Raw genomic sequence first — 26,285 nt, 5'->3', positions numbered from 1 at the left:
GGATCTTTAATAAAGGCATCATAAAGCACTACTAATTTTTAGGCACAGCAGACCTGGAATCAAGATGGTCCCTCAGAATGAAGCTCCTCTTGTTAATAAACCTGGAAAAATGGTATTCACACCCCCCACTGAAACCATATTCTCTGAACACTAATGGAAGAAACAAATTCTGGATGGACACATTTTCCAAACAATTTACTATTCATTTCAATATTTATACTTGATATTAGCATTTTAAAAAAGATTTCTGACACTAAGCATTCATCATATCACTAATTTTAAATATAATTTCTACTCATGGACACAGCCAAAGAAAAACAGCTTTACCAGAGAAGTCCACTTCAATTACTGGATCACTGACAGCTGCTCTAAATATTGAAGGCAACAGTACATAAATTTCCCTCAAGACAATGACACTGTGTTCACTGGGCAGAGTGTGGATATGTAGTCATCAATCTTTGCAAACTAATGCTTTTTCAAGTGGTTTTTATCTTCAATTTCCAGGGCCTATTTCCAGTCCTAAAGGAAGCATATTGGCTAAAAATACAGCTGTAAATCATGTCTTTTATATTTTAGTACCTTGTTTTGAATTTTCTTCCTTCTCAATCTCAGCTCTAGTCTACCCAGCCTCCCAACTCTGGAGGTGGTGTTAGCTTCAGCACAAGCTCTGACTAATAAAAGGTTTTTGTACCTTGATATACAAGTTTATGTTTAAAAACACTGTGGCCTAATATACAACCATTTATAAAAACCTCATTACAGGGGCTGGGGTTGTAGCTCAGTGGTAGAGTGCTTGCCTAGCATGTATGAGGCACTGACTTGATCCTTGGACCACATAAGCAAATAAAAAAATAAAGGTATTGTGTCCATCTACAATAAAAAAAAAATTAAAAAAATTTCGTTACAATTCAAATTCTCTAACACCTTTCAGTCAGTCAGTGACATTTAAATTCCTACTGAGTGCTAAGCTACTGTTTCAGGAACCATGGATACAGAGGTAAAGGAAGATAAAAAAATCCCTGTCCTCACAGAGCTGACATTCTGGTAATAAAAACAAAACCAGAGAAGGCGCCAGGATGTAGAGGACAGACGAGGCTATTTCCACGGGGAAAAGGAATCAACAGCCCTGACCTCAACAGCATCCACACAAGCTAAAAAGGGTGTTGGTATGTGCAGGTCATCAAAAGGGCAGGTTCTGCTCTGGAAGTTTTGCAAGATGTTAAAAGAAAGGTAAAAAGGAAAAAGGAAAAGGTATACCTAGAATACGTCTCTTACAACAGGCAATTTATTTCTACAAATAACAATGCTGCAGATTATTTCATGTAACTGGGAGGCGTATATGCTATTTTGGAAGATTAGTATCTCAAGTGTTAGCTAAGCAGGAGAATCACTGTCATGATTCTGAAGAGTGAATTACATACTTGGGGCTGTTTTATTTATTTATTTTTTTGTAAAGCATATGGCTTTCACAAAAAGTGTGTGATTGATTGAAAAAATTTAACCTGTCAAGACACAAAATAGACGAAGCTTAGGGAAGGAAACCCAATAAGAGAAAGCGGCCAGGCCACAGGCTGGGGTGGGCTATGTGCTCCCTCATTGAATTCTCCCAGAGAGATGGACAAGTAGGTGGTAACTCCACACACAAACTGGTATCAGGTAATAAGGCCTTGAAAGATGACAGTGCTCGGCCCCTATTCCAAGACTTCTTGGCCTTAGCTCTGTATGGCCTGCAACTCACACTGCAGCATTAGAATTGTGTCATGGAAAGGACAACAGGATAAGGGAAATGAGAGAATGTTGTTTCCCAGCCTAAATATACAGCTGCTCATAATTACTTGCCCTTAAAGTTTGATAAATTTATCTAATCAAGAGTCAGGAGAGTTAGAAATAAGAAAAAATTTTTTTCACCTATTTTTTTTTCATTAGTTCTAATCAGTTATGTATAACAGTAAAAAGCTCTTCAACTCATTATACACAAATGGAGCAGAATTTTCCGCTTCTCTGGTTATACACGAAGTAGAGTTACACCATTTGTGCAATCATACATGTATCTAGGGTAATGATGTGTAAGTAGAAGAAATTTTAAAAGTATATGTGGAGGTGGAATGGGGGAAGCTCTACCTATCTCTTCAATAATCTGAATGCCATCCAGGAGCTCATTTTTGTGTTGCCTTATTGACTAGGATTGGCTGAATCATGGCCACTCTTTTCCCTTGCTTTCTATTGGCTATGATGAACACTAAATTCAGCAGTTGAATGCCAGCGTTCACAGGCCCACTCCTTCAACAACTCTCTTCTCCCTCATTAAGCTTTTTGGAACTTCAGTCATAAGAGGGACAAGACCTCTGGTGAGTGGAAATAAATAAAACTTGCCCCCATCTTTATGTGCAGGAAAGTCACTAACTTGAGTGGGTGAAGGAATACTTAGGCTTAATTGAAAGAGTTTGTTTAAAATAAACCACAGGACAATGGAACCACTCAAATCATCCCTGCAAGCTACTTCATTCAAAGGGACTAACAAGAAATCCAGGTGAACTAACAGCATACTAACTATGGGATCCTCAGAGAAACAGCCTCTTATCTGCTGTTCAAAGTCCTGCACACTGATGAAAACCAGTCTCTTACAGATTTAAGAATGAATGGACAAATGATCTGAAGAGAACATGCTTTCAAGCAAACAACCTGAAAAACAGCCTTGGTCTGAAAATTTCAGATGGCCTAGGTTAAATAACTATAGTTTATCTAAAACTTAGTAACTGAATTGGCAATGTTCTTATTTCTGAACTTTCTGCTTTATCTTCCTATTAATAAACTTAAAATGTTTGCTTACTGATCATTTAAACTTATTCTCTCCTTTTAATATTTATCTTTACCCATACTTTTTTTAAATAAAATCAAGTTAATATAAAAGAAACAGGTGTTTGAACAAAACAACTCCAGATACCTTTCACCTATACAAATCTACATAACACGTTAGTATTATCTTCTTAATTCCCTACAGTTTGAAGATTACATGATAAGGGTAGGTAGGAGGAGCTAGAACTAAAAGAGGAAATGGAGGAAGAGTTAAGGAAGCCCACAAAGAAGGCTGAACAGTTGTTAGGTACTATAAGAAAACAAACTCCATCTTGTTTTGCATACCCACCTGTCAAAGACAGTATCCTTGCAAGCAGGACCCAACAATGTACATCTCTGTAAGGAACTAGGAATAAGATTTCATTTGGGTGGGAAGGGGTTATTGGGCATTAAGCCCAGAAGTGCTTTACCACTGAGCTATATCCCTATATCCCCAACCCTTTTTATAATTTTTGAGACAGGGTCTTGCTAAATTGCCAGGGCTGACCCTCAAACTTGCCATCTTCCTATCTCAGCTTCCTGAGTCCCTGGGATTACAAGTGTGTGCTATGGTGCCTGGCTGCATTTTTTTAAGCATGGAGATATCTTTATCATTTCCTTATGTTAGTTATGTAAGATAAGAAAACTTACATTCAGATAACATGGTATTTTCTATAGCTATGTTCAGAGTTCGGAGCCAACCTTTATCTAGGTATTTTAATTTTTTTGGTGCTTCTTTTGACATTGAAATTTTTTGATTCTGGTATATTATGTAAAAATCATTTTAGCAACAAAATCTGTAATTTTTACCTTCAGTAGGAATTCCTGTAGTTCCTGGTGGGTTTTTGTTACTGTTGTGACTGAAAGATCAGACCAATTTACCTGATTTAAAAAAAACACATATTGTATGGTTATTGTTTAAGCAGGAACTGGCTAGAAAAAAGCTGCATGTAAAACAAAGGGCCTTACTTAAATTTTATTAACAATTAGAAATATAAAGTTCATCTACTGTTGTCATATTTCTTCCAAGTTTTTAAATTAATTGTACATTGAAATTTTGTTCAAAAGTTTTCCAATAACTTTTTCAATTTGCATGATGTGAGTGTGTGTGTGTGTGTGTGTGTGTGCGTGTGTGTGTGTGTGTTTAAAGCAGCCGTAAAATGTGACTGCTTTAGTAATTTTTTCACAAAGGAAATGTCTTCATTTTTTGGTAACATTATAGGACTCTAAAATGACATTCTTATAGTATATGTCTATGCTTTTAAAGACAAAAGTTCTATCAACTGAAACTTACTACATATACATCATTAAGAAAAACAACTGGAGTATACTGCCCCTTTTTGGTAGTACGATTTCATATTTTTAGGAGAAATATGGTTTATGAGGTGACTTCATCATTATCTCATATCTTTAAAATCCGAGTAAGATGCAGCTATGAACACCTCCATTTTCAGATGGAGAAATTAAAGCTCAAAAAGGTAAATTTACTGAGGTACAATCTAAGGAAGCACAAGAGCTAGAACTGGAACCTATACACTGTTTGACCTTTGGATTACTTTTACATTAGTAGACTCCATTGTGGCCCATTAATAATTTCTACCCTGAGCTATGCTTATATCTAAGCCTTATCAATTAATTATGTCGTAATTAATCTGGTACTTACAAGTGAAATTTTATCCAGCAACCTTCAAAACAATCTATATTAAAATTCAAGTGTTTGTTTATTAAGAAGCTTCTTAGCACAGTCTGACTCTTGTGTCAGGGGACATAGAAATGGACAAGAAAGTGGATGCTTCCATAAGCTGGAATTCACAGTCTTATGCCAGAGGCAGATAAAATCAAATGAATGCATAAGAATTTCCCTCAGTAATCAGTGCTACTGAGAAGAGGAACAAGGCACTGAACAAGGGTAGCTATGATGTCAAGGAGGCCCTCTGAGAAGGAGCATTGAGCTGTATGTAACTCAGGCCTTGGTTCAGAGCAAGGTTACAGTGAAGCTCTGGCAACCAAAGGAGAACCAGGATGCCAAGCATCCAGGGCAAAGAGTAGAACACTGCCACAGTGAGACATCTGGAGACTGGAAACCTGAAAATCAAGGCTATTTCTCCTTCAGAGTAGAAGCCAGAGTCCTGAAATTCATTCAACAACTGTACTGAGCAAGACAGATGATAAAGACACCTTCTCTTCACAAGATGATAATTTACTGCAAGAGGTATGATTGTAGAAAACCTTGGATAAAAGAGGAAACTTTCTGCCAGAGGGTCAGAAGGGACTCTGAGAGAGGTACAGCTGAAATCTGGCAAACAATGCCATGCCAGGGAGGAGGACTGAAGCAAAGCAGCACAGAAACATGACCACATTCCACCTGGCTTCAGCACCTGTGTGGTCCAGGCTTAGAGAAAAGGAAGGACAGTGAAGCCCCAGCAGGAGAAGCTGGGAAGATGTGGACAAGGAATCTGCCACAGTCAACAGGCAAAAAGGAGACCTAGAAGTTGTATCCTGGCAGTAGCAGAGCTGGGTTCCATGGTTATTCAGAGAGCTGACTCAAGGACAGACGACTGAGAGCAGCCACAACACACAAGGACTACCGACATCAGAGAAAGGAGAGGAAGAAACATCGCCAGCAGAATGGAAAAACAATGCCAGGAGAGACAAAGCCTGTGGTCTTGATTTCAAAAATATTGGTGAAAATGTTTGCTTTTTAACAGTATCTCTTACATATTAACTGTCTCCTTAAATCTAAGGTTTTAATTTCTATTTAATAAAATTGCCACTGTAATTTTAATGTGATACATCTTAACAAAAAATTGGCAAACCATGCAGTGTATACTGAAAACAGCACATTTCCTTACTTAAAAAGCAGATATATACATATATGTGTGTGTAAAAAAAAGATATTTCCCTTAAATTAGCAAAACTGCCATAAGTTCTTCCAAAACTCACTTAGCAAGGTATATGAAATATCTTTTGTGGGTGAGAATAGCTTACTTTGAAAGTGTACTCCCAAAATTTGTCAGCCCTTTTTCTCTGGACTCCTTTCAACATTATCTTCTCGATGTGTACAGCTGAAAGAAAAAACACACACACTGACTTGTGCTATAGGGATGAGACATGCACTTCAGTTACCCAAAGTAACCCTATAATTTAACAACTCTTTAGTAATCAAACTATTTACTTTATCTTTACTCCTAGCCGTAAGTCATGAAGTAAAACAGAGCCACAGCAATATGATGCTCATCTACGAAGTAATTTTTTTCTACATGCCTTCAACATGCTAAGTGCCTACCCAGTGTCAAGCACTCTGCTAACATCAAAGATTCAAAAAATAATAATAGTAATAATAAAAGATGCTTGTACTGAAAATATCTTTCTAAATGATAATTTTTAAAACTTTATTAAGATTACCACAAACAGAGCCTTTTAGGATCAACTCAATTTGGTTTCAATTATTTATACACACTAGGTAAAAACTTTAGAAAACATTTTAATTTTTAGTAAAAAAAAATACTTAACAGATAACAAGCTGACAAAAATTTCTAATTAGTCATTTTTCTCAAATGTGGCCCTTAATATTATACACTATAAATTAGTATACAAACTGAACTTAATGTGAACTACAAAGGTTTGTTACAGCAAAACTTTCCACAATTTATAATAAACTAGGAGACATCAGTGACATTAAACTTAAAAATAATTACTCTGAATTCAACTAATAATCAGTTTACTCATGAAGAAAGCAAATGTACAAACCTCCAACTACTCATTTTAAACCTGCTTTGGTAAAATCGTCACCTTAGGAAATAAATCAAATTAAAAAAGCCTACTGGCAAAGGGCCAATCTACTGAGTATAAAGTAAGAAAATCAGATTATTGTTCAGTGTATAAACAGAAGAAGCCCTTAATCAGTAGGGAGGTAACACCAGAGGCTGACAATAACGAATATATACAGGTTACAAGGAAGACGTTAGGAAAGAAAACAATAGAATATGGTGGGTCACTGTTGGATTTAGGGGAACAGGCATTAGGGAGGGAAGAGGAGGATTTATTTGCTCTAGAAAAAGTTAAAATAGATGAAATAGATAGAACATACACAGTGACAATAGAAGAGAGGAGGAGATAAGACTGCCACAGACTATGGAAGGTGGGCATTGAGAAAGGTGGCACAAAGCATAAAATACAGAAATATGCACGGAAAGGTGCTCGTGGTAAACACAGGGAGCATGATCAGGGCTTGGTGTCAGCTTCCAAACACAGTGTTTGGGAGCCTGCTTCTGGGCCAGGTATTTTAAGGATGGAGATCAAAGAAATCTTAAAATCCAGATGAGAAGCCTGTAACTCCTAAGACCTGTACAGTATTATAAAAACCAAGGTGGGGATGGGAGAGTCTGCTGTCTCCCAAAACTATTGAATTACTTAAAGAATGATGCTATTAAATAAAACCCTTGGGAACTAATTCATGTTCAGAAATAAAACAGCTCTACCTCTGCAAATCTTTGGATTTAAGGGTCAAAGAAACTTTTTTGGGGGGGAGAGGCAGATTTCAATTTAGTTTAGCAGAAAAAGACATGATGGCACTATAAGACATGGGAACATGATATAGTTTCAGCTTGAATTTCAGCTTGAATACTTGCTGTTATCTACCAGAATCAAGATAAAACAGGAGAGTATGTGGCAAGGGATGGCTGAGAATGCCTTAACCCTCATAAATTAAAATTAAACAGCACGTATTATATTCACTTTTTAAAAAGTTGGGAATATAAGAAAAATCATCTATACCACCTTATAGTTAATTACTGTCATTTGGATATAGTCTTTGTTTTTCTAAAATACTTTATTAAGACAAAGGGACTTTCACTGGTCATTCATATATGTTCAATGAGCTTAACTGAAGAAGTCTTTATGATTAAAGTAGTTTAGTTGGAGAGACAGGAGTACTGTGATAGTACAAACAGAAGTGATAATTACAGAAACTTTTTAAATCATTAAACATCCCCTTTCTCCTCTATAAGGAAAAATGAATTACACAGAAAGGATTATTACTGTGACTAAAAGAAGACATACTGACATAAACTCAAAGTTGTTATAACCAAGTATAGTGCTTATTGTATTCTTATTTCTTCTAGAGCCTAGATGGCAGCCTACACTTGAACTTTTCTCCCAATATAGGCTAACAGACTCTAAAAATGCAAAGAGAATATCCAAGCTCATTTCTTTTTATATGGCAATGTCTTTTCATCTCCTATCCCATTCTACTTAAAAATGTCATATTGCAGTGAAAATGGATTTGTGAACAATTTATTCACTCTTACACTGAACTCTGTAAAACTTGTTTTCTCAGTAGACATTAAGTACATTCTATAGGTTTTTGTAAAGGGCTCTACTAAATATTTTGGGACTAGAATAGTCTTTGCCCTCTGGAAGCACATGACTAGGTTTGCAATACAGCCAAAAAGACAACTATGAGACAGAACAAATAAGAGCATGCTCCAACAAGCCATGGCTGAAGAACAGGGAGGAGCCCAGAATGTAGAGGGCAGAACTGGGAGGACTGGCTTTTAAATGAAACCTAGGACAAGCAGGATTTTACTACTCTAAAAAGGAAGTGAAGAATTAATCATCAGTGTAAACAGTACTCCATATTTTAAGTTTTCAACAGAGGAAGCATACCTTCTCGCTGAGCTCTATGAGGTGCCACGGTAAGTCCATCCTGAGGTATTGGGGCTTGTTCTATCAAACTAGTCTCATTACTTTGCAAGTAATCACCATGAGCAGTGTCATTCTAGAGAAGAAAAGGAGGGACATATTAATCTACACCACAGAATAATTCATCCCATAAAAATAAAACGGAGTAAATTCTTAAAGTTTTAGGTAATCACTTTAGTAGCAAATTTTAGAGATCAAGTAAGTGATCACACACTAAGGGCAAAAGGGCACAAAGTGTCAAAGCCACCAGTAAAAGAATTATCAATGTTTATCTTCATTTAACAGAAATACCCTATCAATTACTTACTTTCCCAGCTGTTATGTAACATAAAAACTGCATATTGCTATTCAGAGTTGCTAGTGATGTCAATTCTATACCACACTGAACCAGAATCAAAGGAAGATACATAGGAAAAGGTACCCTTCATGTTAATCATCCAAAGGTAAGGGCATTTTTACTTTAACAGTAATCATTACAGAATTTTCACTCATTGCTTGGTTTTAGTAACAGACTAATGATGCTCTGTTAGGAAAAAGTTTTACAAAAGTTATTATTAATACATGTGATTTTTTTTTAAAACAAGAATGTGAAGAATGTATATGGATAGTGAATTTACTAGTAAGATCAAGTCATCTGTTACAGTTTGGATATGAAGGGCCTCCCAAAAGCTCATATGTTGGCAACATGATGCTCCATGTAGCAATGTTTAGAGATGAAATGATTAGATTATGAGAGATGTAATGAATTAATCCATTTGATGGGTTAATAATTTGAATGGACTACTGGGTGGTAACTGTAGGAAGAGAAGGCATGGCTGGAGGAAACAGGTCACTGTTGGCATGGCCTTGGCCTATATCTGTCCCTGGCCCCTCCTCACTGCTTCCCAGCTGCCAGGAGCTGAGCAGCTTTCCTCCACCATACTTTTCCACCATGATGTTCATCCTCACCTCATGCTCAGAGCAATGGAATCAACCAACTTGGACTAAGACCTTTGAAACTGTGAGCACAAAATAAACTTTTCTTCCTCTAAGCTGTTCTGGTCAGGTATTTGATCACAGCAACAAAAAGCTGACTAACACATCTTCTAACAGCAAACCTAATTGAGTTGGCTCCACCAATCAATAATGAACTAGTTTATGCCTAGGAGATCTGCTGCTTGTAGTAATAAAGAGCATGCTAATCTTACAGCTTTCCATAATTAAAGCACTATTATGTACATATTGTTACTATGACATATTAAACCAAAAAATAAAATAGACCTTATCCCTTCAGAATCGAAAACACCACTCATCAAAATTGACTCACAGTTTCAAGAACCAATCACATTTCTATATATCTGCATTGATTTTTTAGTTGTGTAAAGAAATGAAGTGATCCAAAAACTTTAAAATTCCCAAGAATCTCCATTTAAGGTACTTTGCTCTCCTATATAATCACACTCTCTAGTCTGATGAGGAGTATGAGCTGCCAGTTGACAGCTCTATTTGTGGGAATAAAGCACCACATTATACTCTTGGGAACTAAGCTTCAGCCTAACAGTGTCTTCTGAAACCCACAATAAAGAACCATCTAATGAGAAGAACACAGACCTTTTATTTCAACATCCAACCTTGGAAATGTTTAGTTTAATGGCATTTATCAATTTTCAATATTTTTTTTAAATGTACATATGAATTCCTTTAATAATAACCAAATTATTATACCCTAACCCAGGACATATTATCTTTCATTATAAAGTTGTAGGATCACATTTGCCTAAGAGGGACTTTGTTTCTGAAAAACTCAACACTGCTTGAAGTATATCAAAAATCGACAGAAATGTGGAGCTAGGGGTATAGATCAGTGGCAGAATGTCTGCTTAGTGTGCACAAAGTCCTGGGGGGGAGGGGAGGGGAGGAAACAGAAATAAAGTGTCATAATCCTCTCTCAAATTGTTGTGTTAACTGAAAGAAGCTTCTTGCCTAGGGTCAACCATTTCTTACATTGCTCACAGGTGGTACAAAACTTAAAAAGAACAGTCTTGCCGGCCGTGGTGTAATTCCAGTAGCTCTGGAGGCTGAGGTGGGAGGCTGAGACAAAAGGATAGCTAGTTCAAAGCCAGCCTCAGCAAAAGCAAGGTGCTAAGCAACTCAGTGAGACCCTGTCTCTAAATAAAATATACAATAGGCTGTGGCTCAGTGGTTGAGTGCCACTGAGTTCAATCCCCAGTACTCCCTCCAAAAAACACTCTTTCAAATACAAATAAATGAAAAATATGCAAAACAACACTCTTCATAAGGGACAGGCAAATCAAAACCACAATGAGATATCACTTTATACCCATTAGGATGGTTATTATCTAAACACAGAAAACAAGTGCTAGTGTGGATGTGGATACCCTGATGCACAAACCCTGATGTACAAACCCTGATGCACTGATGGTGGGAATATGAAATGGTACAGTCACTATGAAAGACAATATGGCAGTTCCTAAAAACAATTAAACAAAGAATCACCATATGATCCAGCAATTCTATTTCTGGATATATGCTCAAAAGAACTGCTTTCCCTCAAATATAATTTGCACACAACTATTCACAGCTGCATTATTCACAACAGCCACAAGGTGGAAACAATTCAAATGTCCACTGATGAATGAATAGATAAAATGTGGTATATACATGACTGTATATTACTCAGCGTTAAAAGGAATGGAATTCTGATACTATGATATGGGTGAGTCTTGAGGACAGTACTCAAGTGAAATAAGTAAGACACAAAAGAACAAATATTATTCCACTTAAAAGTTATGTTATTAAACTCAAAGAAATTATAATAATGGGCCAGGTATGACAGTACATGACTGTAATCCCAGCAACTTAGGAGGCTGAAGCAGGAGGATCACAAATTCAAGGCCAGTCTCAGCAACTTAGCAAGGCCCTAAGCAACTTAGTGACTCTGTCTCAAAAAATAAAAAGGGCTAGAGAGGTGGCTAATGGTAAAGCACCCCATACCAAAAAGAAAAGACAATAATAATGGTTACCATGGGCTGGGGGAGAGGGTATAAGGAACTGTTTAACATGTACAGAGTCACAGTTTAGGATGAGAGAAAAGTTCTGGAGATGGAGATGCTGATAGCTGCACAACAATGTAAACAGATTTAATGCCACTGAACTATACACTCAAAAAGGGGTGATGTGGCAAATCATATGTATATTTTCACATAATAAAAATTAAAACGAGCATACTGCCTCCAAAAACAACTGAAGCAATCATGAGAAAGTAGTTTGCTTCATAATCAAAAATCACAATTTTAAAAACTGAAGTTAACTTTAAGAACATGATTTAAGGGCTGGGGTTGTGGCTCAGTGGTAGAGTGTTTGCCTGGCATGTGTGAGGTACTAAATCATCAGCACCACATAAAAATAAAATAAAGATATGTGTCCACCTATAACTAAAAAATAAATATAAAAAATATATAAAAATAAAAGGAACACATTTTACAGGGCTGGGGATATACCTTAGTGGTAGAACACCTGACCAGCACATGTGAGGCCCTGGGTTTGATCTCCCAAACCACCAAAAATAAATAAAAAATAAAAATAAATAAATATCAATCAAACAAAAGCCCCCTGTTCAATAAACTAGGGATAAAATAGAGTCTGAGCTTCTATCCAAGGACCTAAATGCATCAACCCATGAAATATCATGTACCAAACCACTTGGACTAAATTTAAAAGCTATTTATAGAACTCACACAGGAGTGAGAGATCAGAATTTTGGTATTTACTAGCCCCAACAGAGAGTGGCTATCAGTATTCCAGCGCTGGGAAATGCTATATTAGGATTTGGCATTACCTGCACCTGTGAGAACAGGCACTTACCCTAAGATAACCAAACCACTTCCCCAATCCAACAAAATTACTCATATCACTGGGCAGCCCCTCTGAATATGGGATGGGCTCCTTCTCAAGAAAGTGCTCCCAAACCTTATAGTATTTGGTCTATTTGTGATTATACTGTCCCCTCAAGAACCATTAAAACAAAAATCAGTTATACTGTGGGAAACTATCCCAATTTAGACAGCCTTAACAAGAAACATAAAAATTCCACAACACATATTTTTATACAGTGCTCACTCCAGTGACCAAAGCATTTAACGTACTAACCGCAAGCAAGGTACTATCCCAACTCCACAAGTGACTCACATCACCTCTCAAGCAAATCACAAACTGAAAATCAAACATTGGAGGCCACACACTCAACTACCCAAAGAATAAGGAAATTGTAACTTAGTCCTATCAGGTTTGTACCAATTTATGCATCCCACACACAAAAGTTTATTGAGGGAGTACAAATGGTCAAATTTTGAAATAATATTTAATAAACACCACTATTCAACACTGAAGGTTTGTTTCAAATCTGTACCATAACACACTCTTTATCTAAAGAAAGAATTCCTTTTATTATTTCCAAAGCAAGAATGACTATACTATATGGCAGCAAATATTTTATAAAGTACCTGGGTAAGTACAATTCAAAATAAGTCCCCCACACCCCCGCCCAACACACACACACACACACACACACACACAAATCACTGCCTGATGCACTTAGTCTTAAAGCAGTTTATCATACTGGTATTTTTGGAACAATATTTGAAAAGTTTAAGTATATGAGATTATGACTGAGCACTTATGATATATGCAATGCTGATAAAAATGAGATATAATGCATAATCTTCAGGAAAACTTAAAATATCTAGTAGGAAAGATCAGTTTATATGTTAAAATAATACAAATATTATATACATGGTACAAAATAAAATGAACATTGCTGGGAAAACTGGAAATCCATATGCAGTAGAATGAAATATTTGTGGGGGGGGGGGTAAAGGGATTAAATTCAGGGGCACTTGACCACTAAGCCACATCTCCAGCCCTGTTTTTTGTAGTTTATTTAGAGACAGGGTCTCACTGAGTTGCTTAGTGCCTTGCTTTTGCTGAGGCTGGCTTTGAACTTACAATCCTCCTGCCTCAGCCTCTAGACCTGGTGAGATTACAGGTGGGTGCCACTGTGCCCAGCTTGTAGTCGAATAAAATTTAACCCCTCACTCACCCTGCACAAAACTCAACTCAAATGACGCCCCAACACTCTTAACATATTGGCTCAGGAACTGACTTCCTTAATAAGACTCCTAAAGCACAGGAGGTACTCAATAATCAATAAATGGGATGGCATCAAACTAAAAGGTTTCTTCACAAAGGAAACAATCAAGAACGTGAAAAAAAAAAGCATACAGAATGGGACAGAATCTTTGCCACCTGCCCCTCAAGAGCGTTAATTTCCAGTATATACAAAGAACTCACAAAACTTAGCATCAAATACCCAAATAACCCAATCAATAAATGGGCAAAGGAACTGAATAGATACTTCTCAGAAGAAGAAACACAAATGGTCAATATACGAAAAAATGTTCAACATCCCTAGCAATGAGAGAAATGAAAATTAAAATTACACTGAGATTTCATCTCACTCTAATCAAAATGGCAATTATCAAGAATACAAGTAACAATAAACCTTAGTGAGGATATTGAAGGGAGGTACACTCATGGGGCTGCATTGCAGTTTTAGCTCAGTGGTAGAGCACTTGCCTTAGCACGAGTGAGGTACTAGGTTCCATCGTCAGTACTACAAAAATAATAAATAAATAAAATAAAAATATTTAAAAATATAAAAAAGGAGCACTCACACATTGCTGGTGGGACTGCAAATTGGTGCAACCACTCTGGAAAGAAGTATGGAGATTCCTCAAAAAATTAGGAACGGAACCACCATTTCCGTTGACCCAACTATCCCACTCCTCGGTTTACAGCCAAAAGATTTAAAATCAGCATACTATAGTGACGTAGCCACATTTATGTTTATAGCAGCTCAATACACAATTGCTAAGCTATGGAACCAACCTAAATGCCTTTAACAGATGAATGTATAAAGAAATTGTGGTATATATACACAATGGAGTATTACTCAGCCAAAATAACATTTGCAAGTAAATGGATGGACTATGTGGTAAGTGAAATAAGCCAGCCCCCCAAAAAACAAAGGTCAACTGTTTTTGCTGATATGTGGAAGCTAACACAATAAGGGGGAGAGAGGAAAACAGATCAAGTTAAATGAAAGGGAATGAAGGTAAAGGAGGGGGATAGGAAAAGGAAAGCCAGTGAAATGAATCCAAAATAATTTTCCTATGTACTTATACAAATATACCATAGTGAATCCTCTATCATGTACATCCATATGAATGGGGTTCTAACTAGAATATATATTCCATACTTGTACAATTGTATCAAAATGAATTCTACTGTCATGTATACATAGTTTAAAAAGAACCAAAAAAAAAAAAAAATAGGGGCTGGGGATGTGGCTCAAGAGGTAGCGCGCTCACCTGGCATGCACAGGGTGCTGGGTTCGATCCTCAGCACCACATAAAAATAAAATAAAGATGTTGTATCCACCGAAAACTAAAAAATAAATATTAAAAAATTCTTTCTCTTTAAAAAAAATAACAATAACATAAAGAATTATAGAAGTACCAAAACTCTAACAGAATACATGTGCTACTAGAATTTGAAATTGGCAAAGAATCTTATAAGACTGCCAAAAGGATAATTAGAAAGAACATCATGCAAGAGGTGATGGCACGAACCCAGCCCAAGTGAAAGGCAAGACATGTGAAGAAAGAGTGGATAAATGGGACAGTAAGTCAAAGACCTATTAGAGGCCAGGGTCCATAATCATAGAATGATGAAATACTGATTTAGGAAGATGTATCTAGTAATAGTATCCAAAACAGTGGAAGGGCTGAAGACAGGGAATCAGGGGACTACTGTAAGTGTCTAGGCCCAAAGTCCCAAAATAGAACAGTGTCAGCAAGAATAAGGAAAGGGCAGCCAGGACATGAGGGGAGAAGAGGATTAAGGTGATCAAGCAAACCTGGGTGACTGAAATATAATGAGAGCACTGAATGATTTGGAAGATCCTTTTTTATCAATGATGTGTTCTTTTAAGACAGATTAAGTTTAAAGTGACAGCTGACCTTCAGGGAGATTACACAGGCATGTGCACACACAAATATTTTCATTGGCTCACATGAGACCCGTTGACAACCTAGTCCTTTAATGGGCCCTTCAAGGCCCTCTGTAGCCCAACCACTTATTATCTATTTAAACATCTATAGTTTTATTTATCCATTTCAGCCAAATTGTGCTAATCATTCTTTGAACAATGTATGTACCTCACTCTGTTTACCCAGCATTTTCATGTACATTATTGCCATATTTTCTTCACACTAGTTATATAAATTAGATGAGTATGCTATCCCTATCTTATACTAGGCACTCAAGCTTGGAAAATGACCCTTCAAAACCTAAATCTCACCTCAAATAAACCACCTGAATGAGCATCAGACAGTTCTAATGAACCAAGACAAGTGGAAAAGAATTAAAGGTCACTTATTCCCTGGAGCATAGGAACAGAAGGAAATGGACTACCAAGGGCCCAAGGCTCTACCACCTGTAACATAAACACCTGACCAGGCACTTCCCTTCTACAATGACAATTTACAAAAATAGGAACCAAAAATAGTTCCCGAATGAAGGAGGCTTCTGTCACAAAGAATTCTGGTTAAGTACTACTACTACATACAGTCTTCCTTAATGAACAATATAGCCACTAACATTAAAACCCTGTATGCTGAGAGTAATTACAGGCCTTTTTGCTTGTTTTCAAAACAACAAACTTAACATTTCTAAAAAAAAAAAAAAAAAAAAAAAAAAAAAAAATTTAAATAAGCCTCAAAAATTAGCCAGCTTGATAACATCTATAAAGAGAAAATATAAAAATTTTCTTCATGTAATTTAACAAAACTTCAAAACAGCTTTAACTTACAGAATAGTTTCCTAGTTAAATATGAAAACTGGTTAAAGATTTAAGTAGATTATAATTGCACGGTAATTCATGATATTCCAAATTCAAAATATGTATTTTCCGGGGCTGGGGATGTGGCTCAAGCAGTAGCGCGCTTGCCTGGCATGCGTGCGGCCCGGGTTCGATCCTCAGCACCACATACAAAACAAGGATGTTGTGTCCGCCGATAACTAAAAAATAAATATTGAAATTCTCAAAAAAAAAATGTATTTTCCCCATTCCTAATACAATACAGGAAGAACATATTTTAATGATCTGTAATTCAGAGAATTGCTTCCTTTCAGGTTTTAACAGATTCCTGGTGAAAAATAATAGTCCCAAATAAATGTGTCTCAAATACTGCCTTTTTAACAGTACATCCTTCTGAACATCAATCTGTCCAATAGCAATAAAGAAATATATACGAAATACTCCACCACAGAGACTTTCACTAAGTGGAAAAGCAAAGGAAAAAAAATCCACATTCCTGAAAATGGGAGGCTGTACCTTAGTGGAAAAGAAAACTGCACTAAACATTATTTTCAACTGTGAATGGTGTTCATGATACAGTGTGAAATTATTATGCAACTTACTAATTCAATCACTACAACCTCAAAAGGTAGTTACCATCCCCACTTTACAGACAAGAATGAGGCCTGGGGGTTTTAGTGGCCTGGTTAATATTACAGAACTAGTAGAAGACCTTGAATTTAAACCTCTAACAAGGGCTCTATTAAACATGGCTATAGCTCAAGGCTTTTTGATTGCCTCTACAAACATACTTTCAATGCCCCCCACCCCCGCAAAAAAAAAAGAAGAAAGAAAAAGTAGTAAAGAAAAATTTCTATGTAGATACATAGATATAAACATATCTTAGTTAACTTGAAAAAAATTTGCTTCCTTTCCACCCTCTCCCCCCCCCCCCCAGCACCCTTAGTATGACACTTGCCCTCAGGGTTTTTATCTGAGAAAACCATTGTACAGAAAAAATATACCTGGGGAAAGATACACAAAATTTTAGTGATTACTTGCTATTAAAATAATCACTACTTAATTAGGATATTTTAAAAAACCTCTTCCAAAGGCTCTTATAACTAAACTGCTGCTTTTATTCCTTTATTCTTTGCTGCAGTTGCAGGTTATTCTTGCTCCACACTCTTGAGATTCTATATCCACAACTACCTGCTACTGACTTCCATGCAAAGCTAATCTTCTACCTAAAATTGTTCATGTTTACTGAAGACCATGTAGCAGACACCAGAGTACTTGGTCACTGAATTCAACAATTCAAATACTAGTACTGTTATCATACCCAATGGTTTAAGTGAGGAATCCTTACACAGGCCCACTGCTCCAATGATACACTTTAAAATATCAAATATTCTAGCAGTAGTCAATGAATGAAATAAAGGTATCTAATGCCAGTAAGCATTAAAACTATTCTTTTGAAATAATTTTTTTAAAAGCATCTTTTTAGTCTAATACAACAGAAATCTTAACAAACTGTCCTCATTTTACGTAGATGTTCCCTCTATTCTAGTTGGCAATCAAGCTTTCTAGAAGTAACAACATTTGTGTTCAAATCTTTCAATTTTCTTTTTCAGGTCCCAGCATTATCTGTATTGCAAAATTTGTGAAAATATTTGGTCTACCAAGTATGATAAAGATAATTTATACTAAGAAAAAGTAACAATTTTGAACTTTTTTTTTTAGTAACTTTACTAATTTTAATAAGCCGCAGCCAATGAATTCTTGAAAGTTCAAATGATACTGAGTTCAAACATGATTTATGGGCTTAAATGACATTAAAATATAGCATTGCGTGTCTTAGTGTTAAAAGTTTTTATCCTTCATTCAAATTTTAGTACTATTTGCTAAGTCAGGCAACTAAAATTTAAGGATCCTGAAAACTCAACCACCAGAGAATGGCTAAACTCATAATCCTGACACCACTACAATGTCTATTTATTTTATGTTTCTTACATATTTTTATTGCTATTTGGGGGGGATAAAGCTCCAATATTAGAATATCCATGCTCATAAATACCTCAGTGTCTTAAGCATGCAAACATAGGAAGCTTGTCTTGTTTGGTGTCTCCTCAATGAAGCACCAACGATGCTAGTAACCTTTAAAATACTTAGGCAGTTTCCTGTTCCTAACACATACTTAATAATGTAGCTTCCTAGTAATATAAAGAGACCTATTTCTGAAACCAGTCAGGTGTTTTCAACTACACTATACTATACTATACTATACTATACATGTGGTCTAACTACACCAATCACACATATTTTGTAGGACATTATTAATGAGTATTTTCACTACTATTCATAAACTTACTGAAATCTATATAAGTTATTGGATGTAACATTTACCAAGACATCATCCAAATCACATTGAAAATTAAAATCCTCTGGAAATGACAAAATGTAAAAACATACTCGTTCAATCTTTTTGTTTTCTAATATGACCCAGTGAGTATATTCTAGTGGTAATCTGTGGACTTGTCATCTCAACTATTAACATTGTAACCATGACACTTATGTGCTGAAAGGGGGCAAATTCTAAGGCTTGTAACTAATATCGAAATGCACTTTCTATGAAATCTACCAAATTATGCTCTTGGTCCATGTGTGATTATACCACAATGAACCCCAATAATATAAATATTATAAACCACTATTTAAAACAATAGGAGAGATTAGTAAAGCAAGTAAATAGGAAGCAATGGGAAAGAGGAGATACAGGGAATGAGATTGGTCAAATTAGCTGTATGTCAGAGTATGGCATAATGAACACCACTATTATAACTATAATATACCATAGTTTTTAAAAAAAAAATAAGGGAAAAAGCATGTTCTACTTGTAAACGTCGTGTTTTTTTTTTTTTTTAAATTAAGAGAAACTGCTTCATATTACATGAAACAAATCTTGAGGGAGCCAGGAACACTATTTTGGTCTATTATAATTTTTCTTAAATAGAAAATTAGGAGAAAACTCTTATTTTATCCATTTAGTGGGGGTGAAAACACGCCCTTTGGAAGACCAAAGAGCTTCGTCTGAGCAGCAATAAGAAAAAAACAGGATTCCTAAGCAATCAGAAGTTGCTTGTCACCACAAGGTTACTTCCGGGGCAGGAAAGGGATGCCCTACGAATTGCCCGTTTCCTACGGTACCATCACGGCCTAGCGGTCCCAGAGCATGCGGGGCAGGGGCGCAGTGGGCGCGGTGGGCGCGGCGGGCGCGGCCTGCCCTCCCGGGGACCCGGCACGGTCACGTGGGGGCGCGCGGCCGCCATCTTGCGGGGGTGGGAGAGGGAGGAGCCTGCGGGACAGGCCCACACCGCAGTCTGCCGGCCCACGCCGGCGCGTGACCGCCAAATTCTCCCGCGGGCGACGGCGCCTCCACGGGCTGAATGCGCGAGCCTCGGGCTCCTCCCAACAAACTCCGAGGTAGGCCCTCCCTCCCTGGGGACCCATGGTGGCGCAAGGCAGAGGAACAGCTGGGGTGGACTGCAGTGAAGGAGGATTTAAATCAGCACCAGCAGCCTCAGAGTGACAGCCTAGGGGCAACAAGATCCGCCAAAACGACTTCAAGGCCCAAAGGAGCCACACCTGAAGGACTCGGAGGCCACTCTAATAAGCAGAAAATGCGGGGTCGTAACTAATAAGACAGAAATGATGGTACCACCCCAAACTCCCAGAGAAAAAAGTTCATCATACTAAGCGTCTAGAAATAGCCTTCGATGTCACCTGTAGTACAATGTACCCCCTATGATTTATTTCCCCACTCCAATTGATGGCCACAGCACCGCACTTCCTGAGAACTAATGTGCTGAAATTAATGGCAGGATGCCGAACCTGCTTTGTCCACTCCTCCCAGCACGCACTGGTTGCCAGAAAAGGCCATGCACTGCGGTCAAGCTAAAAATCTCATTACTCTGGTTAGCACACATGGCTTCCCTTGGTCTACTTGCTTTACAATATTCGTATTAAGAGCAAAAATTTAAAGAAAAAAAGGTAAAAAAAAAGTCTAGAATTTGAAAATCCAAAATCAGCGGTGTACTCTGTTATCCTTATTGGATGGTATGAATGGAATGATACAAGCGGTTCCGGTTGTGAGACAGTTCATCAGATCCAGAATTCCAGGTTATCTTTACAATATACACTATTACAAAAAGAATGTTAGGATATCTAACTAAGCATTGTGCCTGACTGCATTCATGCTTTCTTTTTTTAATGGCTATGCTGCATCTTTTCAGATATATTGGTGAGTAGGATTAAGGGTGGAATGAGCTTTACATCATTACACACACTTGTATGCTAGTAGAACACAGACACTGGAGAATAGTAAAAATTCACACTCAACAAGAAAATGCTAGGACTAGCATTACTATACCTGAGCTTGGTAATTCTACACCGTAAATTAGTCACTTCACAGAATCCTGGTAGTTTAAAGGAGGCGCTCAGCCTAAATTCTGTTAAGTACTTTTCAGCCCCCAAATGACTTGAGTCCATGGGTACTGAGTTCACACAACCGTTAATGAAACATAATCCCCAATTTTAGCACTAGGACAGTCAATGACAGCAAATACATAAGTTGAATTAACTTTGAAGTGAGGTGGGAAATCCCCTTTTCAACTACAGCATCCTAGAGATCACTAAAGTTAAAATGCACGACATCCAAATCAATATTTTGAAAAGTCTGATCCACAAAAATAAGCTCTTAATGTACATCGTATTTACTCTGAAACCTACCCCCCTTCTCCCTTAAATTGTCACTTTCAAGGCCTTTATTAGGCCTAAATAAATTTTCATAGCTCTATAAAAATTCATTTGTTTAATGTTTGTGACAAGTGGCTCATCTAGATTCTCATCTACTTTACTTTGGCGTTTAAATAACTCTCTTGGACAATATTAATGACTATAATAAAGGCCAACAGATATTCCAGTGTTAGAAAGTTGGTTATAAAGGGCATAACCGGACGACCCTCCAAAAGGTTTCTTTATCCAGACCACCTGCCTTACCACTTAGTTCTGTCAATTCACATATCTCCACATCGGGTTTCTTCTGCGAGTACCAAGTTCTCTGAATTCCTATTCCAAATGACCTACACGACTCCACTGAATACATACACTGGCATTAAAAATAACAACAACAACAAAAAAAAAAAAAAAAAACAGTCCCTTTATGCCAAAGATAAAGGCAACACCTTTCGGTCACCTCCCCCTGGGAGTAAGGTAGAGCTTTAAGACCAGTAGCCAAAAAGGGGAGGTAGGCACTGCCCAGGGCTAGATTGCCGTTGCCAGGCTCTTCTAGCGCTCCACTTTTCCCCTACACCTAGTGCGCAGAGATGCTCCAGGCCAAAAACGTCCCGAGACCCTCCGTCCGAAAAGGGCCCTGGGCTGGGAGCTACACGTCTTCCGTGGCACGGAGCAGACTTCTAGAGCATTCTGTTATGGCGGGTGGCTCTGTGTGCATGGGGTGGGGGGAGGGAGGGGAACTGAACGGCCCATCAAAACGAAGACCAGGACTCCCAGGCTGTGAGCCTCGGGGTGGGAATCCCGAGCCACCTGCACCAGAATGGGGCTAGGTCAAGGGGCGTTCCAGGGCGAGGCCCGAGAGGCCGTCGCGGCACTGACTGAACCGCGAATCCCGGGAGGCTCCGCGCGCCTTACCTGGGCCCTGGAGCCGGCAAAGTTGCACGACTCCACCTCCGTTTCTTCGGGGCCCCCACGGAGCGCGGTGCGGAGCCTTTCCAGATGCTCCCTCAGGGTGACCCGCTGATGGAAGGAGAAAGCCGGGTGCAGCGAAGCCATGGTGAAGAGCAACAGCAGTTCCTCCTGGGCCCTGAAGCCGAGCCCGCCTCCTGCCCCGGGCTCGGCGCCGCCGCCTTCCAGGCCGGAGCCGTCCTTCTCGGCATCCTGCTCGCCGTTGCCGTCCTCGCCACCCGTCTCGTCCTCCGCGGCACACCGCGAACCCTCGCCGCGGGCCGCGCGCAGGCTCTTGAGCACCGAGTCCACCTGGGGCAGGAGGCGGTGAAGGCGGCCGGCAGCCTCCCGGTTTTCCGAGCCCAGTAACGCCAGGTAGACGATGAGGCGCGAGCGCACGGCGGGCTCTCGGAAGTCAGCCAGAGGCCCTGGGTCCAAGAGGCCGTTGGCCTTGGCCTCGGAATCGCGCAGGTAGTGGTAGTCCTTGCGCGCCAGGTCCTCCAGGCACGAGCCGAGGAAGCGCAGCTCCAGCGGGTTGCACAGGTCCAGCAGCCCGCACATGAACTCCAGGCGCTGAGCCGAACCCAGCACCAACCCGAACCACTCGTACACTCGTTCCTGTTCGCGCAGCGCCGCCGCGGGTCCCCCGCCGCCGCCCGGCATGCCCGCCCCCGCCGCCGCCCCGCCAGCAACAGGCGGCCCGAGCCCCCGGGGCAGCGGCGGCTGCGGAGGCTGGAGACCCCGCGGCGGGCCCGCGGGCGGCGGCGGTGGCGGCGGGGGGCGGCAGTCGCGGCGACGGCGCGGCGGCGCCTTCGCGCCCGGCCGCGCGTCCGCCTCGGGCTCCTCCACCTCGGGCGGCGGCTCAGCAGGGTGCGTCGGCTTCAGCGGCAGCTTCATCCTCAGCATCCTCGGCTAGGGCGGCGCGGACATGCGAGCGGGGGCGGGCGGGAGGGGCCGTGGGGCGGGGGCCGAGGCGGCGGCGCGGCCGTCAGGAGTGGGGCCCCTCCATGCCGCCGGGGGAGGGCCGGGGGTGGGTCTCGACCGGCGAGGGGGGCGGCGGCCGGCCGGCGGGGTCGCTGGCGTCCTCTTCCCGGGCCGGAGGCGGGGCGTGCCCGCAGCGGCTCCTCCCCCTGGGCTCCGCGCCGGCAATGGGAGCCCTGGTGCGGGTGGGAGAGAGCAAGCGTGTCCTCCTTCCGCCTCCCCTCTCTGTCGTCCGCACTGGGCTGGGGCGGCGGCGCCTGAGCGGTTCCCTCGCGAGCCGGCAAAGACCCAGCGGCTGGGAGAGGAGGAGGAGCGGCTGGGCCGGGCGGAGACGCTTGCGGGCTCCGCGCACTGCAATTCAGCCAATCAGAGATCTGAGCTGACGGTTACGTAGATCTCTCCGCCCCAGGGACCGCCTTTCTCGGAGAAGCCACGCCCAACTGCTGCCTGGCTGGCTTCTCTTGCGACTTCCGCGAGGTCCTAATGTCTGTCGTTTCCTGTGGCTGGAGGAGACCGGGTGAGACGGTGGGGCTAAGTGGTCTCACCAGGGCACGGGGAGAAGCGTGAGAGGCTCAAGTTAGAGGAGGAAAGTAGGCGACTTCATTTTTCCCGAGGACCCAGACCCCATTTTGACGACTGACACCCCACTGCTGTGCTCCTCGCGTCAGCCGCCTGCTCACCTCTGCCAGCACCGTCCCGGCGCCCTGAGCAAGTCCCGGGAACCGGCATTTCACTCTAGGACCGCGCAGACCCCAAGACGAACCCGTTCAAGTCCTCCACCGCCTGGTGGGCTTTATGAAAGTCAGCAATGGGATTATTCCCACCTTGTAAAACTTTACAGGGATCATTTGTGTTGATTCTCCGTGTCGCAGATCAGAGAATTGGGCTGGGATGCAAGGCGGTGACTTGGGGGCCTGGACATTTGGACCGCGAGCTAGCCGCCAGGCCCAGACTGGCTGCTCTGTGCGGAGGTGGGGACTGGAGACCTGACCCGCCGCTGGCCCAACGGCTGCTTCTGGTCTGTAAAGCTCTTAAAAGATTATTTCCATGGTAGTTTGGGGTAAAGCCCTCCCGCACGTTTCTTTTGGAAATCATTAATTTGCTAAATAACGTTTTGGTGCCCAACACTAACACTTTGAATCCTTGTGCCTGTATGAATTTCCTGTAACTCAAGGAATGTAATAAGGTACCATAGGATTTAATTTTTTTTAAAGGTTTAAAGGCCTGCAAAATGTCTTTCACACTGTTGCTTTTTTTTTAGTGATACAGTCCAAATTTTTAAAACCCAGAGGGATCATTTGAGGGTTAATTTTTTTAAAAAGGTGGTTTAAAAACAACAACAATGCTCTAAGAATTTCTACTACAACTATATAATAAGGAGTATGGACAAAAATAAGAATCATATTGTAACTCCAAGATGTTGGGACATCTGTTGGGAGAACATATGTTGAACCCTCTTTATCTCACAACTTTATGCTTTATAACTCAGTACAAATTTGAATTGAACCTTAAATCATCTTCGTGAGAGATGGAAAATTATTTTCAACATATTTCAGGTTGGCAAATACATGAAAACCATTCTTTCATGTAACCTGCTATTTTCTTAAATTCTTTGGGTGTAATTTACAATCAGACAAACTTATAAGGACTGTTATTAAACCATCCTTGTCCCATTTTGCTGTCAACCTGAACTGCTCCTGCCTTTTCTCCTACTCCTACATTTCTAAAGCGTAGGATTGACTACTTTAAGCAATCAATAATAGTACTAATCTTTCTAGATATGCACATGTCCTTTCTAGATCTGCATGCTTATATAGTGAGCAAATGCTTCACTTCCAGGTTGATTTTTACATGGAACCTAAGCAAAGGGTCTTTACATTTTCTTGACAACAAGAATCCATTTGGAATGAATGTTCCACAACATTTGATGTATGAATTTTACATCAGAATTCTTATTTGTGAATTCTTTTGTCTTTCTAGGTTTGGCCAACATTAGAAAATACAATGATAGGGGCTGGGATTGTGGCTCAGCGGTAGAGCGCTAGTCTAGCATGTGTAGGGCCCTGGGTTCGATCCTCAGCACCACATAAAAATAAATAAACAAAACAAAGGTATTGTGTCCAACTACTTCTAAAAAATAAATATATAAAAAAAGCAGTAATAAAAGCTCCTAAGCATAAATGGCATAGACTATAACTTAATGACTTGAGTCCTCATCCATAAGCTCCACAGTTTGCTTTTTATCCCCTCAATGAGTTGTTTTAGGACCCTTTCTTTCTCCACACTGCAACCAGACTAGCCCTCAGTGCTGTCTCTGCTCCATCATAAATGACAGGTAGAACACATTCACTAAGGGAGAAGCCTATATGGGAATCCTAGAGTGAGATGGGAATGTGTTTAGTTGGGAAAAACTACCCTGGTGATTCTCATGACTCCCTATGAAGGTATTCCTCCCACTTGGCCTACCCTGTTGAGAATACCTGCTCTAGATTCTCTGATATATTATATGTTCCCTGTATAATCTGATTAGATGGGCTAGATAGTCATGGTGGGAGTGTGTTTTGTATCCTAATCTTGCATAAAGGGATATATCCCATAAAAAACATCTTTAAGCAAACAAACTGCTTGTTGTCTTTTGTCCCTAGATGGTATTTAATGCACAGTGTACTATTTTATGTGCCTCTTTAATAATGAAATATTATTATTACTGTCATGTATTTCTATGTACCTAGAAAACTTATCAAGCTAAGATTGTACTTTGGATTAAGACACTAGCCAGTAATTGAGGAGACTTTACAGCCCTCCCTTTTACAGTTAGGTTACTGCAAGAATTTCACCAAAACCCCAGATAATTTGGTGGCTCAAGGCAAGACTGATAAACTTAATAATATCAACTCTATAAAAGGTGCTCAAATCATCCGCTTCTACCGCATATAATATCCTGAAACAGCCAATCTGATTCATCCCTAAAATTTTTTCTATTAGTATTTCTGTTTGCCTGTTTAATTCCTTTATCATCACACTTCCTGTTTCCTCCATGATAATATAAATGTGTCAATGGCAATGACCATGTCTTTTTCAACTTTGTATTCTCCCATTTGGCACA

At 39.9% G+C, this 26,285-nt stretch overlaps 1 protein-coding gene across 8 annotated transcripts in view; it reads right to left on the bottom strand.

Annotated features, from left to right (window-relative positions):
- Positions 1–23,119, bottom strand: part of Zcchc2 (zinc finger CCHC-type containing 2) — a 57,914-nt gene extending 34,795 nt beyond the window's left edge. For all 8 annotated transcript variants that reach the window (XR_006848143.1, XR_006848146.1, XR_006848147.1 and 5 more), the window contains exons 1-4: positions 22,166–23,119; positions 8,503–8,614; positions 5,824–5,900; positions 3,646–3,717 (exon numbers count right to left, since the gene is read on the bottom strand). Coding sequence is in view for 2 of the 8 variants with exons in the window: in XM_046428183.2 (XP_046284139.1) it covers positions 3,646–3,717; positions 5,824–5,900; positions 8,503–8,614; positions 22,166–23,104 (1,200 nt within the window). In the remaining 6 variants the exon portion in view is untranslated. The remainder of the gene's footprint in view (positions 1–3,645; positions 3,718–5,823; positions 5,901–8,502; positions 8,615–22,165) is intronic.
- Between the last annotated feature and the right edge of the window lie 3,166 nt (positions 23,120–26,285).

This window comes from Marmota monax, unplaced genomic scaffold (genome assembly GCF_021218885.2).
Source record: "Marmota monax isolate L192 unplaced genomic scaffold, Marmota_monax_Labrador192_F-V1.1 WCK01_AAM20220418_F8-fsc00201, whole genome shotgun sequence".
Lineage (NCBI taxonomy): Eukaryota > Metazoa > Chordata > Mammalia > Rodentia > Sciuridae > Marmota > Marmota monax.
The sequence above is the reverse complement of the archived record's forward strand: the minus strand, read 5'-3'. Positions and strand labels throughout refer to the sequence as shown.